Source organism: Pimephales promelas, chromosome 10 (genome assembly GCF_988280905.1).
Source record: "Pimephales promelas chromosome 10, fPimPro1.hap1.1, whole genome shotgun sequence".
NCBI lineage: Eukaryota > Metazoa > Chordata > Actinopteri > Cypriniformes > Leuciscidae > Pimephales > Pimephales promelas.
Window position 1 is genome coordinate 37,967,923 of NC_142778.1, and position 16,196 is coordinate 37,984,118.

A 16,196-nucleotide genomic window follows, 5' to 3' on the forward strand; every position below is an offset into this window, starting at 1 on the left:
GGAATTAAGTAAACTTTACAAAAAATAAGTAATTTTAACTCGGCTTGTAAAAGGTTAATTAATACCAATTTCCTTTTCCTTTGTATTACACTTCACTAAAACAATTATCTTGAATTTTGTTAGTCATTTATAGTATGTTCTTTACTTAGATTATCTAAGTAATTTATATATACATCATGTCAGACTTTAAGCCTTATGTGAATGCAAACACCTCAATACTTGGTAGACAATACACAATGGTGGTAACATTTGATGGATCGTTTTTGTGTTTGAATGTGTCGTTTTAAGCAAAAAATTTACTCGAAATGTCACAAAATGGCAATTTACTAATACTGAAAACAAAAATCAATGATAAAACAGTGTAAATACAGCTGGAAACCAGTGAAAAATGAACCTCATTAATTATTCAAGGTCCAGTGCATGATGGGAACCCCAGTATCAGAAAAGTTGAGTAATTTTTACTTAACTTTATTGAGTTGATATTACACTTTCATTTATACTCGCTTGAAATAAGTACTGATATGGAATTTACTTAGTTTTTTTAAATTCTTGCCTGAACTAACTTTTTCAAGTAAATTACATTGGGTTTTTTCACTAGTATTTACTTAACCAAAAAATCATTTTTTACAGTGTATATTAGACCAGGGGTTCTCAACTCCAGTCCTCGCGACCCACTGCTCTGCATATTGTGTATGTTTCCCTTATTTAACACACCTGATTTAGATCCTCAGCTCGTTAGGATAGCCGTAGAGTCTATCTTAACTAGCTGAGGATCTGAATCAGGTGTGTTAAGTAAGGGAGACATACACAATATGCAGAGCAGTGGGTCGCGAGGACTGGAGTTGAGAACCCCTGTATTAGACAAAAAAATTTGACACACATTCAATTTATGTTCTAATATTTACATTTCAAACATAATAAATCATGAAAGAATATAAACCTGACAAATGCAACGATTACACTGTTTATTTGGATCAATCTGGCAAAATTAGTTTGACAATTGAAATTAGATTGACAGAATGAGTGTATCAGCAGCTCCATAAACATCAACAGCTTTCATCACACACACAAATATCATTTAAAGACACACATTGCCTCAGTCTGTTTTCAGAATGAGCTTTTGTTTTATGTATTTCTGTATTGTTTTGGATTTCTGTGTGTTTATCGTTATAACGTTCAAGATAAAATAATGATGTTATAATTACTTTGAACAAGTAAGGCTACATTTGATAACCACCGAAACGGTAACTGTAAGTTTTCTGTTATTGTTACAGCAACTCTTACTTCACACACACACACACACACACACACACACACACACACACACACACACACACACACGCACGCACGCACGCACGCACGCACGCACACACACACACACACACACACACACACACACACACACACACACACACACACACACACACACTAGCGATGGGTTAGAAACCGAGCAGATATAAACAGGGGAATATTATAATATTATTATTATTATATTATTGTCATAATCTAATTGGCAACGAGTCAAGAACGCTGGAATTCCCCCTGTCACGTGCCCGCGGGATGACGACAGCGGAAGTGCAGGACAACACTGAACACAATCGCGATGAGCGACGCGGACTCGGACAGCTCGCGGATGGACAGCTTGGACGGATGGGTCGCGATTAAACGCGACGCCTTCGAGGACAGCGAGAGCCACAAGCTCAGGTTTATTGTGGAATGGAACGAGATCGAGACCAAGTTCGCGGTGACGTGTCATGACCGGACGCTCCAGCGACGCGGCGACGCGAGCGGCAGCTGCGCGGGTCTGTTCTCTGGCACGCAGCTGAGATACGTGCACGCGCACCTGAGCGCGGTCCGGGACGAGCTCGAGCCGCTGTTCCCCGAGCTGACGCGCTTCCGGGAGGCGAGCGTGTGGGACCTGCTGTTCTCCAACGCGCCGCCGTGCGATGCTGACGCGCAGTGCAGGCAGCTGGAGCGATACTTCAGCAACGCCGTGGACGCGTGCGGCCGCAGGATCGTGCTGGACGCGCTGTTCAGCGTCACTGAGGCAGACGAGCGCGAGTACTTCGAAAACCTGCAAGAGTTTAAATGCAAAGCGATGCGGGACGAGGTTACGCGCGCCAAAGACGCGTTGCGCGCGGTGAGCCGATACACTGACCCGGACTGAGTGCTATTCTATTCTATTCTATTCTATTCCGCTTTTCTATTATGTTACATGATACTATTTCATTCTATTCTATTCCACTATTCTGTTTTACTTTAGTTCTATTCTGTTCTGTTCTGTTTCATTCTATTCTATTTCACTATTCTATTCTTTTACACTATTCTATTATACTCTTTCATTCTATTCCATCCGGCCATTCTGTTCTGTTCTATTCTGTTCTATTATACTATTTCACTCTATTCTATTCCACTATTCTGTTCTGTTCTTGACACTATTCTATTATGTACTCTTCTGTTATATTCTATTCTATTCCAATACTATTTTCTGTTGTATTCCATTCCTATGTTCTACATTTATATTTAGTCATTTAGCAGATGCTTTTATCCAAAGCGACTCACATCTGAGGACTAAACCAAACAAGTCATCGTGAAGAGGCCATAACTACGCAAGTTCAGACATTGAAGAATTAAATTAAAGAATTTTATTGTATTTTTATATGAAGCGCTGACGGAAGAGATGAGTGTTAGTTGTGTTCTAAGTGCTGTCAGGGATTCTGCGTTCTGGATGATGATGATGATGATGATGGGCAGATCACTCCTCCAGCATGGAGCCGTCAGTGGATCGTGGGCTTCTGCTGGGATGTCGACTCGTAGGAGCGAGTGAAAGTACGAGCGAGCGGAGCCAGTGGGCGATCTGTACGCAAGAGTCAACGTCTTGATCTTGATGCGAGCAGCGAGTGGAGCCAGTGCAGAGAGATGACCAGAGGAGTGACGCGAGTGACGTCGTTGAAGACCAGACGAGCTGCAGCATCCTGGATCATCTGTAGAGGTTTAATAGCGCATGATGGAAGTCCAGCCAGAAGAGCATCGCAGTAATCAAGCCTAGAGATGACCAGGGCCTGGACGAGAAGCTGTTCGCCTGCTCAGATAGGAAAGGCCTGATCTTCCTGATGTTGCCAACCTGCATGATGGAGCTGTGTTAGTAATGTGGTCTGAGAAGGTCAGCTGGTCATCAAAGATCACTCCAAGATTTCTGACCGACCTTGACGGGGTGATTGAGGAAGAATCGAGCCGGAGAGTGAAGTCGTGCCGTGGAGGAGGACGAGGAGCTCAGTCTTAGTCAGGTTGAGTGATGTTCCTTCATCCATGCCGAGATGTCCTCCAGACAGCTTGAGATCCGTGCAGCTACTGTGAGATAGGACTCAAACCAGTGGAGGGAAGATCCAGTGATGGGTCACAGTGTGTTCTGGTCAATGTTCTGTTCTATTCTATTCTATTCTGTTTTGTTAAACCACTTTGGGCTTGTGCAAGGACAGTATATGAATAAAACTTCTTCTTCTTCTGTTCTATTCTACTCTATTCTAGTCTAGTCTATTCTACTATTCTAGTCGACTATTCTGTTCTGTTCTATTCTAATTTTCTTTTCTATTCTATTAAATTTGTCTATTCTGTTTTATTGTAATTATTTTAATTCTATTCTGTACCATTCTTGTCCAATCTAATCCATTATTATATTCTGTTCTTTTGTATCCTGTTTTCTATTCTATTATTCTGTTCTGTTCTATTCTACTTTTCTATTCTATCTTATTTTTCAGTCCTGTTCTATTCTGTTCTGTTCCATCTATTCCATCATTATATTATATACCGTTCCTTTTATTCTGTTCTATTCTGTCGTACTGTTCTGTTCTTTTCTACTTTTTTATTCTATTTTATTTTTCTATTCTGTTCTATTATAATTATTTTCTATTTTATTCTGTACTATTCTTTTCTAATCTATTCCATTATTATATTCTGTACTATTCTTTTCTGCTATTCTAATTCTATTCTATTTAACTATTCTATTCTACTATTCCAATTCTATTCTGTTCTATAATTTAGTTCTATTCTACTTTTCTAAATCTATTCTATTCTTCTATTCAGTTTTATTCTAGTTCTATTCTGTTCCGATCTATTCCATCTTTATATTCTGTTCTTTTCTATTCTATTTTTCTATTCTGTTCTAATTATTTTCTATTCCATTCTTTACTACTGTTTTGTGATCTATTTCATTATACAGTATACTCTGTTCTGTTCTATTCTATTCAATTGTTCTATTCTATTCTACTATTCTAATTCTATTCTGTTCTATTCTATTCTACAATTCTGTTCTATTCTACTATTGTAATTCTATTCTTTTCTGTTCTATTCTACAAACTATTCTAATTCTATTCTATTGTGCTGTGCTGTATTGTATTCTTCTATTCTGTTGTGCTGTTTGTTGTTGATGTCACGTCTGCCGTGTGGTTGTGTGTTGTCTGGTTCCTCAGCTCGTTCAGACTCACTCCAGCGCTGACGGACTCCAGCGGCTGATGAAGATCTACGAGGAGGAAGATGAGGCGTATAGAGAGTTTGTGTGTGTGGCGACTCAGTTCTACCAGAACCTCCTGCAGCCCTTCCGAGACATGAGGGAGATCGCCGCGCTCTACAAGACCGAGATCCTGGTACACACACACACACACACACACACACCATGACCCTCACAGATCAACAACATGTCAGAAGCAGCAGACGTTGATGGACAGTGTGTGTGTGTGTGTGTTCAGAAATGTCTGCAGTACGAGGAACTGGGGCCGAAGCGTGTGTGTGAACTGAAGACAGAGATGAACGAATGGAGTCAACGAGGAGAATCAGCCGTTCACTCCATACAGGACAACACGGCAGAATACTTCAAACACACTTCCAGAGCGCTGACAGGTCTCTCTCTCAAACACACACACACACACACACACACACACACACGCTCACACACACCCTCATCTGTGTGTTCCTTCAGGTATGGTGAAACAGATGGAGCAGGACCAGAAGAGATTTGGCCACGCCTCTTGGGCACTGGCCACGCCCAGACAAGAGAAACTAAGAATCTTATTGGCTAAAGAGACACTGCAGCACATGAGGGCCAAAGAGATGTGCATCAAACGCAAGAGAGTCGAGATCCGAGAGCAGGTGCAGTGTGTGTGTGTGTGTGTGTGTGTGTGTGAGTTTGTGTGTGAGTGTGTGTGTGTGTGAGAGTTTGTGTGTGAGTGTGTGTGTGTGTGTGTAAGAGTTTGTGTGTGTGTGAGTGTGTTTGCGTGAGAGTGTGTGTGTTTACACACAGTACAGGTGTATAAGTGTTATGTGAGGCTGCATCTCCTCAGCCTGTGTGTGTACTGTACGACAGATGGAAACACTCTGAAATGTTTTTGTATTTTAACACCTAAAATGTGTCCAGAGCTCGTTACCCGCGACCGAAGCTAGGCCTCAACGAGAGCTCGTACCGATCGATTGCTCGTCACCCGGGGAACGAAACGAAGCAATAGCGGCCACACACACCTTCCATGTGGATCGCTGTCCTGCCACAAACTCCCCATTTCAAAAAAGGCTCCCAGTAGAAGCCCGCGCGACTCCGCGAGTGTTTAGCTCACGCATATTTAGCTTAGCGGCCACATAATAAAGGTTCATCCGCTCTGCCGTGTCGTCCGCCGGAGACAGCCGGTCCTCCATGCGGGAGCCGCCGTCATCTCTCTCCGGTCTGCAACCGCGTTCGGGAACTGGAGGGTCCGGCGGATCACCACGGCCGGAGTCTAATGCTCCACGTCCCCCGATTAACATTAGCTTCTCCTCCTGTCTATACGCTCATTTCTCTACTGTGCGACAGTCGCGTGTTATGACACAATCGTTAGCCTATTTTTACAAAAACATCTTCTAACGTAACGTATAACATAAGATACAAGGTAGGCTAATGGACGAATGGAGTGTTTAAACCCCTCAGATGTACAGTTATTCACTGTAAACGGGAGTCGCTGGAATGCTAACGGCGGGAAGGTCTGCTAGCCTGTTAGCCTTCCGTACTCTAATGCAGATTCAGTGTTTGTCCTGCAGCTGGGCAGCGCTCCACCAGAGGGAGCTGTCTCACGTGTGTGTGTGTGTGTGTGTGTGTGCAGATGCGCAGCGGGGCCGAGTGTGTCCGTGAGCTGGAACTCCAGTATTACGAGACACAGGTGGAACTTCACGACTGCAGGTTTGAGATCCTGAGGAACGAGGAGATGCTGATACTGACGCAGATCCAGACCATACAGAGACAGATCACAGGTCTAACACACACACACACACACACACATACACATCACAGATCACAGGTCTAACACACACACACACACACACACATACACATCACAGATCACAGGTCTAACACACACACACACACACACACACACACACACACACACATCACAGATCACAGGTCTAACACACACACACACACACACACACACACACATCACACACACACACACACACACATCACAGGTCTAACACAGACACACACACACACACACACACACACACACACACACACACATCACACACACACACACACACACACACACACACACTCCAGTCAGTATTCCCGGATTATTATGATCATTGGTGTGTGTGTGTGTGTGTGTGTGTGTGTGTGACTCTTAAGGGCTGATTTCAGGTTTCTATAAATTAATAGGAGCATTTCGATCCCAAAAGCAGGTGTGATGGACAATATAATAACCAGTGTGACAGACTGAAGAGTGTGTGTGTGTGTGTGTGTTGTGCAGAGCTGAAGGAGCAGGTGGTGTACTACGACACCTGTCAGGACCCCGAGGAGCTGCAGGAGCTCCAGGTGGATGTAAGCCCCGCCCACTCACACCTGCAGCAGCAGCTGAAACACCTGGAGAGCAAAAGAGGAGCGATCTCATCACGCAGAGCTTACCTGAGGAACCAGCGGGTACACACACACACACACACACACCTGAGGAACCAGCGGGTACACACACACACACACACACACACACACACACACACACACACACCTGAGGAACCAGCGGGTACACACACACACACACACACACACACACACACACACCTGAGGAACCAGCAGGTACATGCACAGACAGTTGTGTGTTGATCGTGTGTGTGTGTGGCTTTGGGGGAGTTAACCCCACGGCATATTTATTAATTTATTTATTCATTCAATAATTTTCTTGTGTAAAAGGTAACATGCTAATTTGCCGTTCATGTATTATAAATACACTGTGCTACATTTACATTTAATGTGTTCTCAATGTGCTCACCTGGTTAAATAAAGGTGTTATTATTTTATTATCATTATTACTGATTTAGGCTACTTAACATAAATGCAGCTGTTCACCGGACTATCCCATAATGACACAGTATTAAATGAAGTGTTTAAACACAGCCAGCAGTGGCAGCTTACACGTCATTTATTGTTTGTGTTCAATATCTTATGAAAAAAACAAGAACGCTATTTTAATAAACTAGACTTCAAGTTTAATTGTTAATATGTATTTTTATTAACATCACATTTTAAAAATGTAACATCAAAAAATAGCATTAAAAACTTTCAAATAGAGAAAATGAAAGTGCAATTATATTATCACTGTGCATGAAATAACACTCAACAGTACATCAAAAAATTGTGTTTGCATTTAGAAATTCAGAAACTGAGAAAATACAAGTGTGGACTTCTAGCCTTACTAGTGCTTTGATTCATTTTGTCACTTTGCAACCTTCATGCAAAAAATTAAAAAAAATTAAATTAAATAATAAGAATCTCAAATTGAGCCGGAGGTGGTAAATTCCTAATTAATGTAACGTTACGTACTTTTTTAGATACCTAAAATAAGTTGCGCTTACAGCTCAACTAACGCGATCGTTATAAAGGTGTTTGCAACAACAAAACACATCCACTTATTCCACATATTTGACAATCGGAATATCAGATTTATCCTGCTATAGCTAACAAATTTGTAAAATTTTGAATAAAAAGAAATAAAAGCAGTCAGATCATCAGTCATTCAGCTATCGTGGCTACGTGTGACGAGCGATGAAGGACGCGTCTCCGTGGGAACCATAAAGCGATACTACGATCAATAACGGTTGCATTGAAAAACTTTTCAACTTCCGTGTGAAAGGTTAAGTAAGGCTTACATTTAAATGTGTCTTTGTTTTGTTTTGGGTGTGTGGTCAATAAATAAAGGAATTAAAAAGCTTTCTCCAACCATTCACCCCCGCGACTGCGCAAAATACCGAACAAACTTTGTAGAGAAAGCGGGTTATACCAAGTAGTCGGTGTGGTGGCGAGGGGATACGTTACAGATTATTTAAAATATGATACTATCTTTCTTGCTGGCAAATTAATTTGCTAAAGAAAATGAACGTTATTCATTCGGAATATTTCATATTTATTTTAATCTGAATGATGGGGTGATATTGGGGTGTGTGTGTGTGTGTCTGCAGGAGTTGTGTGTTCAGGCTCAAGAGCAGCAGAAGCGTTCAGTCACACAGAGATCCGCGCAGAACCGCCAACATCATGCCGTACACCTGGTGAGTAATGCACTGTAACCATGGTAACCACATCCCACTTCATCGCCACACAAAGCATCCCATAATGAGTCACAGCAACAGTGCCGAGGATCCCGTGGGCTGACAGAGTTGCAATGGCAACTGTGCAGTTAGTGATGCAGTTATTGATGCCAGTGCAGTTAGTGATGCAGTTAGTGATGCCAGTGCAGTTATTGATGCCAGTGCAGTTATTGATGCCAGTGCAGTTAGTGATGCCAGTGCAGTTAGTGATGCGTGTGCAGTTGGTGATGCCAGTGTAGTTAGTGATGCCAGTGCAGTTATTGATGCCAGTGCAGTTAGTGATGCCAGTGCAGTTAGTGATGCGTGTGCAGTTAGTGATGCCAGTGCAGTTAGTGATGCGAGTGCAGTTAGTGATGCGTGTGCAGTTAGTGATGCGAGTGCAGTTAGTGATGCGTGTGCAGTTAGTGATGCGAGTGCAGTTAGTGATGCGAGTGCAGTTGGTGATGCGGGTGCAGTTGGTGATGCCAGTGCAGTTAGTGATGCCAGTGCAGTTAGTGATGCGTGTGCAGTTAGTGATGCCAGTGCAGTTAGTGATGCGAGTGCAGTTAGTGATGCGTGTGCAGTTAGTGATGCGAGTGCAGTTAGTGATGCGTGTGCAGTTAGTGATGCGAGTGCAGTTAGTGATGCGAGTGCAGTTAGTGATGCGGGTGCAGTTGGTGATGCCAGTGCAGTTAGTGATGCCAGTGCAGTTAGTGATGCGAGTGCAGTTAGTGATGCGTGTGCAGTTAGTGATGCGTGTGCAGTTAGTGATGCGTGTGCAGTTAGTGATGCGAGTGCAGTTAGTGATGCGTGTGCAGTTAGTGATGCGAGTGCAGTTAGTGATGCGTGTGCAGTTAGTGATGCGTGTGCAGTTAGTGATGCGTGTGCAGTTAGTGATGCGAGTGCAGTTAGTGATGCGAGTGCAGTTGGTGATGCGGGTGCAGTTGGTGATGCCAGTGCAGTTAGTGATGCCAGTGCAGTTAGTGATGCGAGTGCAGTTAGTGATGCGTGTGCAGTTAGTGATGCGAGTGCAGTTAGTGATGCGAGTGCAGTTAGTGATGCGAGTGCAGTTAGTGATGCGAGTGCAGTTGGTGATGCGGGTGCAGTTGGTGATGCCAGTGCAGTTAGTGATGCCAGTGCAGTTAGTGATGCGAGTGCAGTTAGTGATGCGTGTGCAGTTAGTGATGCGAGTGCAGTTAGTGATGCGTGTGCAGTTAGTGATGCGAGTGCAGTTAGTGATGCGAGTGCAGTTAGTGATGCGAGTGCAGTTGGTGATGCGGGTGCAGTTAGTGATGCCGGTGCAGTTAGTGATGCGAGTGCAGTTAGTGATGCCAGTGCAGTTAGTGATGCCAGTGCAGTTAGTGATGCGAGTGCAGTTAGTGATGCGAGTGCAGTTGGTGATGCGGGTGCAGTTAGTGATGCCAGTGCAGTTAGTGATGCCAGTGCAGTTAGTGATGCGAGTGCAGTTAGTGATGCGTGTGCAGTTAGTGATGCGAGTGCAGTTAGTGATGCGTGTGCAGTTAGTGATGCGAGTGCAGTTAGTGATGCGAGTGCAGTTAGTGATGCGAGTGCAGTTAGTGATGCGAGTGCAGTTAGTGATGCCAGTGCAGTTAGTGATGCGAGTGCAGTTAGTGATGCATGTGCAGTTATTGATGCGTGTGCAGTAGTGTTAATTTCGTTAACGAAAACTAAACGAAAATATTTTCGTCAACGCACATTTTTCACCAAACGAAAACTAGACGAGACGAGACTAAAATCCCCACTAATAAACAATAATAACTGGGAGTAAATCAGAAATAATTTTCGTAGACTAATAAAGACGAGACGAAAATGCAGTTCGGTAAATAAAGACTGGGCTAAAATCTATGGACATTTTAGTTCATGAACAAAGACGAGACGAAAATTACATATTATTATATGATAAGGTTTTGTCTCCTCCTCCGCCTCCTCCTCGTCAGCTCTTCCGCCACACACCCACTTTCAAACCTGGAGCGGGCGGGCACAGTCAGAGTAGCCTACACACACAACACATGGAGCAGACAGGAGCTGGATTCACGGTGAGGCGGCGGCGACAGGTTAAAAGTAAAACATGCTTTGCACGGGGCTCGTGAGAAAGAAGAGACGTGATATATGGACACATTTTGTTACAATGATAAACTAACTAATGATGGCTAACTTTCATAGCATTTAGTATCCAGGCTGGCTATGTTACATTAGCTTCTTAGCACGTAGCGACCGTAGCCACTTGTTGATAGAATTGTATGTGAAGTTAAATTTATGCTAACTTAGATATGTTATACTGGCCGGGCAACTATAGTTTCAGTTAAATTTGATTAAAGCAGACAGACGCTTTAAAAAGATTTCATACGTTCTAGCAAGCTATGCCTTGTTTCACCTTAAATACTGTACCTTTATATACCATGTGAACTAGCTGGCAGGAAAGCACTTTTGTTGTATCAGTTGGATTTTTTTTTTCACAACATTGACCTCAAATCTATTTATTTTATTATTCTATGTGAACTAGCTTTAAACAGCCAGCACTTGTGTTAAGTTCATAATACACAATTTTATTTATTTGTTTCCTTTGTCAGGTGTATTTTATTTGTTTTAATGCAAGCATTTGTGTTTGTGTCTTTGAACCTTAACAATGTTCAAAATAAATATGCAAATATTGTCAGAACATCTTCCATGTCTGCATGTGTTCCTTAAAATTGTGTATTTTATCAAAAAGATGAGAGAAAATGTTGAAATGTGAAATAATTTTAGGAAATGTTAAATATTATCTGCTGACAAAAAAGTAAAAGGTTAAAATGATGTCCTGACTAAAACTAGACTAAAATGTTGACAGGTTTTTTTGACTAAAACTAAACGAATAAAATTACGTTTTCTTGGACTAAAATAAAGACTAAAATGCTCGACTTATAGTCGACTAAAACTAGACTAAATAAAAATGGGATGATGTCGACTAAATGTGATAAAAACTAACAAGCGATGCTGAAACTGGACTAAAACTGAAACTAAATTTAAAATGGCTGGTAAAATTAACACTAGTGTGCAGTTAGTGATGCCAGTGCAGTTAGTGATGCCAGTGCAGTTAGTGATGCCAGTGCAGTTAGTGATGCGAGTGCAGTTAGTGATGCCAGTGCAGTTAGTGATGCCAGTGCAGTTAGTGATGCGAGTGCAGTTAGTGATGCGTGTGCAGTTAGTGATGCGTGTGCAGTTGGTGATGCCAGTGCAGTTAGTGATGCGTGTGCAGTTGGTGATGCCAGTGCAGTTAGTGATGCGTGTGCAGTTGGTGATGCCAGTGCAGTTAGTGATGCCAGTGCAGTTAGTGATGCCAGTGCAGTTAGTGATGCGAGTGCAGTTAGTGATGCCAGGGCAGTTAGTGATGCGAGTGCAGTTAGTGATGCGTGTGCAGTTAGTGATGCGTGTGCAGTTGGTGATGCCAGTGCAGTTAGTGATGCGTGTGCAGTTGGTGATGCCAGTGCAGTTAGTGATGCCAGTGCAGTTAGTGATGCCAGTGCAGATGCCAGTGCAGTTAGTGATGCCAGGGCAGTTAGTGATGCCAGTGCAGTTAGTGATGCGTGTGCAGTTAGTGATGCCAGGGCAGTTAGTGATGCCAGTGCAGTTAGTGATGCGTGTGCAGTTAGTGATGCGTGTGCAGTTAGTGATGCCAGTGCAGTTAGTGATGCGAGTGTAGTTAGTGATGCGAGTGCAGTTAGTGATGCGAGTGCAGTTAGTGATGCGAGTGCAGTTAGTGATGCCAGTGCAGTTAGTGATGCCAGGGCAGTTAGTGATGCGAGTGCAGTTAGTGATGCATGTGCAGTTATTGATGCCAGTGCAGTTAGTGATGCCAGTGCAGTTAGTGATGCAGTTAGTGATGCCAGTGCAGTTAGTGATGCAGTTAGTGATGCGTGTGCAGTTAGTGATGCCAGTGTAGTTAGTGATGCGAGTGCAGTTAGTGATGCCAGTGCAGTTAGTGATGCAGTTAGTGATGCCAGTGCAGTTAGTGATGCAGTTAGTGGTGCGTGTGCAGTTGGTGATGCCAGTGTAGTTAGTGATGCCAGTGCAGTTAGTGATGCAGTTAGTGATGCCAGTGCAGTTAGTGATGCGTGTGCAGTTAGTGATGCCAGTGCAGTTAGTGATGCCAGTGCAGTTAGTGATGCCAGTGCAGTTAGTGATGCGTGTGCAGTTAGTGATGCAGTTAGTGATGCCAGTGCAGTTAGTGATGCAGTTAGTGGTGCGTGTGCAGTTGGTGATGCCAGTGTAGTTAGTGATGCCAGTGCAGTTAGTGATGCAGTTAGTGATGCCAGTGCAGTTAGTGATGCGAGTGCAGTTAGTGATGCCAGTGCAGTTAGTGATGCGAGTGCAGTTAGTGATGCGAGTGCAGTTAGTGATGCGTGTGCAGTTGGTGATGCCAGTGCAGTTAGTGATGCGAGTGCAGTTAGTGATGCGTGTGCAGTTAGTGATGCGAGTGCAGTTAGTGATGCGAGTGCAGTTAGTGATGCGAGTGCAGTTAGTGATGCATGGGCAGTTAGTGATGCGAGTGCAGTTAGTGATGCCAGTGCAGTTAGTGATGCGAGTGCAGTTAGTGATGCCAGTGCAGTTAGTGATGCCAGTGCAGTTAGTGATGCGAGTGCAGTTAGTGATGCGAGTGCAGTTAGTGATGCCAGTGCAGTTAGTGATGCGAGTGCAGTTAGTGATGCGAGTGCAGTTAGTGATGCCAGTGCAGTTAGTGATGCTCCGTTCCCTGGGTCTGATGAAGCTTCCCTGTTGAATTACTCTTCCTGTCATTCCAGTTCCTCATCCGGGACGTGGCCGATTCAAACTCACACTCACATTCCTATTTTGTGCCTGTCATTGTTTGTGCTGGCGTCTCTGACCGTGTCTCGTGTGTGTGTGTGTGTGTGTTCAGAAGCGAGAGAAGAGGAGAGCTGAGGAAGAAAAGCAGAAGCAATGGCTGGAGAACGAGAGAGCAAAGACACTCAACAGAGTGCGCAGCTTCAGAGAGGTAATGCATTGCTCTGTGTGTGTGTGTGAGTTCATTTCCAGCATGGCTTCAGTGTTTTGTGTTTCTTTGAGTTTAGAGACATCAGGGTCAGTATGTTTTACATACAGAGTCACATGACTCCAGCAGAGATGACTCCTCCCAGCCCCTGTCAATCATCAGCTTGGGACCGCAAAGCTCCACCCCCCGTAGGAAGGGGCGGAGTCAGAAGCAGCGTGAAATTCCGGTGCAGATTCTGCTGCCCTCTGGATCTGGATCTTCATCAGCAAAATCAAACCAGACGCCTCTTCCTCCTCCTCCTCTTCTTTCTCCTCCTCCTCCTCCTCCTCCTCCTCCTCTTCTTTCTCCTCCTCCTCCTCCTCCTCCTCCTCTTCTTTTTCCTCCTCTTCTTCCTCCGCCTGCTCCGCAAACCAGTGACAAGCTGCCGATGCGAAACACTCTTGAACAAAACTCAGGTGAGCGTCACAAACTAGTGAAATACAATTCTTTTGTTTTCATGTTTTAGCTTAAAAAAGCAATATAAAACAGTATACAAAATATCATAGTTTGTATGTTAAAAAAAAATTTTTCTTTATTGTTGTACTTAAAAATAACACAGTAAATAACTTAATAACACAATAAATAATGGTCAATAAACAAACATTTAGTAAAAGAGCTTGAGGTAGAAGAAATGAATCATAGCTGGACAAATTATATCACTTTTAAACTTCACTAGTGTAAAGTTCGGAAGTCATGTTTTTTTTGACCCCCCCCCCCCCCCCCACCGTAGTGAAATCTCATTCCCATCACATTTTTTTTTGTTTCAATGAAATGAATGTACTATATTTTAGTTCGATAATGTTTTTGATTGAATATTAATATTTAGGGGATTTTATGGCACTGAATTATATTTACGCTGGATTTATAATGCATTTATTCACTTTTTGATAATAGACCTGAAAATTACAGTTCCATCTTAAACTGGTAAATCTTGAAGGCTTTAGAGCGACAGACTGAAGTTTGATCTCTTCTCAAACACCACACTCGGCAGATTATTGCTGAAGTGAACACAGTTTTAAAAAGTGAACTTGAAAAAAGTTGCAGAATTTTACATGGATTGTTATGAAAAATTTACAAAAATACTATTTTATATTTTAAATATGAAATATATATTTTCAAAAACATGTTTTACTCTAATATTGAGACAATAAAAGCCATAAATCTAAACAAGTTGTGTTCAAAATTTGATATCTAAAAATAATTGGTCTTTCAAAGAGTGTGTCCGGCTGCAATACCAAACGCTTCCACTAGAGGAAACTCGTCTACCATTCATTTCCAATGCACTCATTTTTTAAGTGTGACTATTTTTTTTCAGGACCATTTAACCTTTTCAAATCATGTCCATTATTTTTTGGGAGTGTTGTTCACACACAGCAAGTGCCAAAACCTTTACCAAGTTTCATACCATTCCGATGAAGAAAAAAATTATACAAAAAACTAAATTTTCCGGTCAAAAATGACCGCAGAGCACCAGAGGGATGAGCATTGTGTCATGTTATGAACTGACTGTCTCTCAGTGAGTGAAGTGTGTTTGTGATGCAGGGTCGATGGACGAGCTCCTAGCATCTCTTCAGCGCGGACAGAAACACCTGAGGAAGGTCGAGGTCAAGGTCGAGAGTGGTGATGTCAGAGACAGCCTCCTGTCAGCCATCCGTCAGGGCGTGGCCTTGAAGAAAGCCCCGCCCTCTCGTGCACCGCCCCTCAGCTCAGACTCAGAGTTGGAGCGCAGCATCAAAGCTGCCATGCTGAGGATGAAGAAGGTCTCGAACGACTCTGACGATGAAGAGCGCCCGGACTCGCCGTCTGGAGACTGGGAGAGTTAAACAACCTGAAGTTGTTTCCCGAACTGACGTGTGCCGTTTCAGCCAGGATTACTAGTTGTGATGCTAACTTCCTTTGCCAATGTGAAACTACATTCAGATCTCTTTGGTATTTTGCACTGAAATGTCTTGTCATTATGAAAGAATAGAGTTAATTGCACTGAACATTTGTGTCAATAAGATCCGTGGCTCTGAACGGGTCAATTAAAGTGCCTGATCAGGACTGGTGTGTGTGTGTGTGTGTGTGTGTGTGTGTGAGGGAATCACCTTCACCCGTCACTCCATAATAAAGGAGTGATGTACTTTCTGATTTGGTCACAGAGTTTAACATTTTTAGCAAAACTGGGAGTTAGCCAAGTTTGCTTCACATTACTGCTTCAATTTCAAAAAGGCAAGAAGTTATAAATCAGACTGTCGTAAACAAAAGACATCAAACATCAAAATCTCAAAACAAAAGACATCAAACCATCAACGCACACCTAGCACCTACAGTAGCTATAAGAGTGTTCACATCGCCTGTATCTTCATGGTTTTGCCATCGGTGTGTAAACAGAAGGACGGCGCTATGAAGAGTGTGTGTGTGTGTGTGTGTGTCAGCTTTGCCTTCATAAAGTCACCGTTTTATCAGTTGGTCTATCGGTGGCCTTACGGTCTGAAAAGCAGAATAATATATTAATGTAAAGCCCAGGAATCAGTCTTTCTGCCACTTTGGGTAAAACAGGGGAATGGAAACTGGCAGCCAAATTATCAGGAAA

The 16,196-nt window shown here is 43.0% G+C and overlaps 1 protein-coding gene across 1 annotated transcript; it reads left to right on the forward strand.

Annotated features, from left to right (window-relative positions):
- Positions 1 to 1,445: 1,445 nt before the first annotated feature.
- Positions 1,446 to 15,664, forward strand: whamm (WASP homolog associated with actin, golgi membranes and microtubules). The gene is made up of 10 exons (XM_039680267.2): positions 1,446 to 2,140; positions 4,470 to 4,643; positions 4,746 to 4,896; positions 4,976 to 5,145; positions 6,123 to 6,270; positions 6,768 to 6,937; positions 8,470 to 8,556; positions 13,490 to 13,585; positions 13,662 to 14,037; positions 15,164 to 15,664. Exons 1-10 carry the CDS (start codon positions 1,604 to 1,606, stop codon positions 15,442 to 15,444), a joined length of 2,190 nt encoding a protein of 729 aa, XP_039536201.2. The 5' UTR covers positions 1,446 to 1,603; the 3' UTR covers positions 15,445 to 15,664.
- The last annotated feature ends 532 nt before the right edge of the window (positions 15,665 to 16,196 follow it).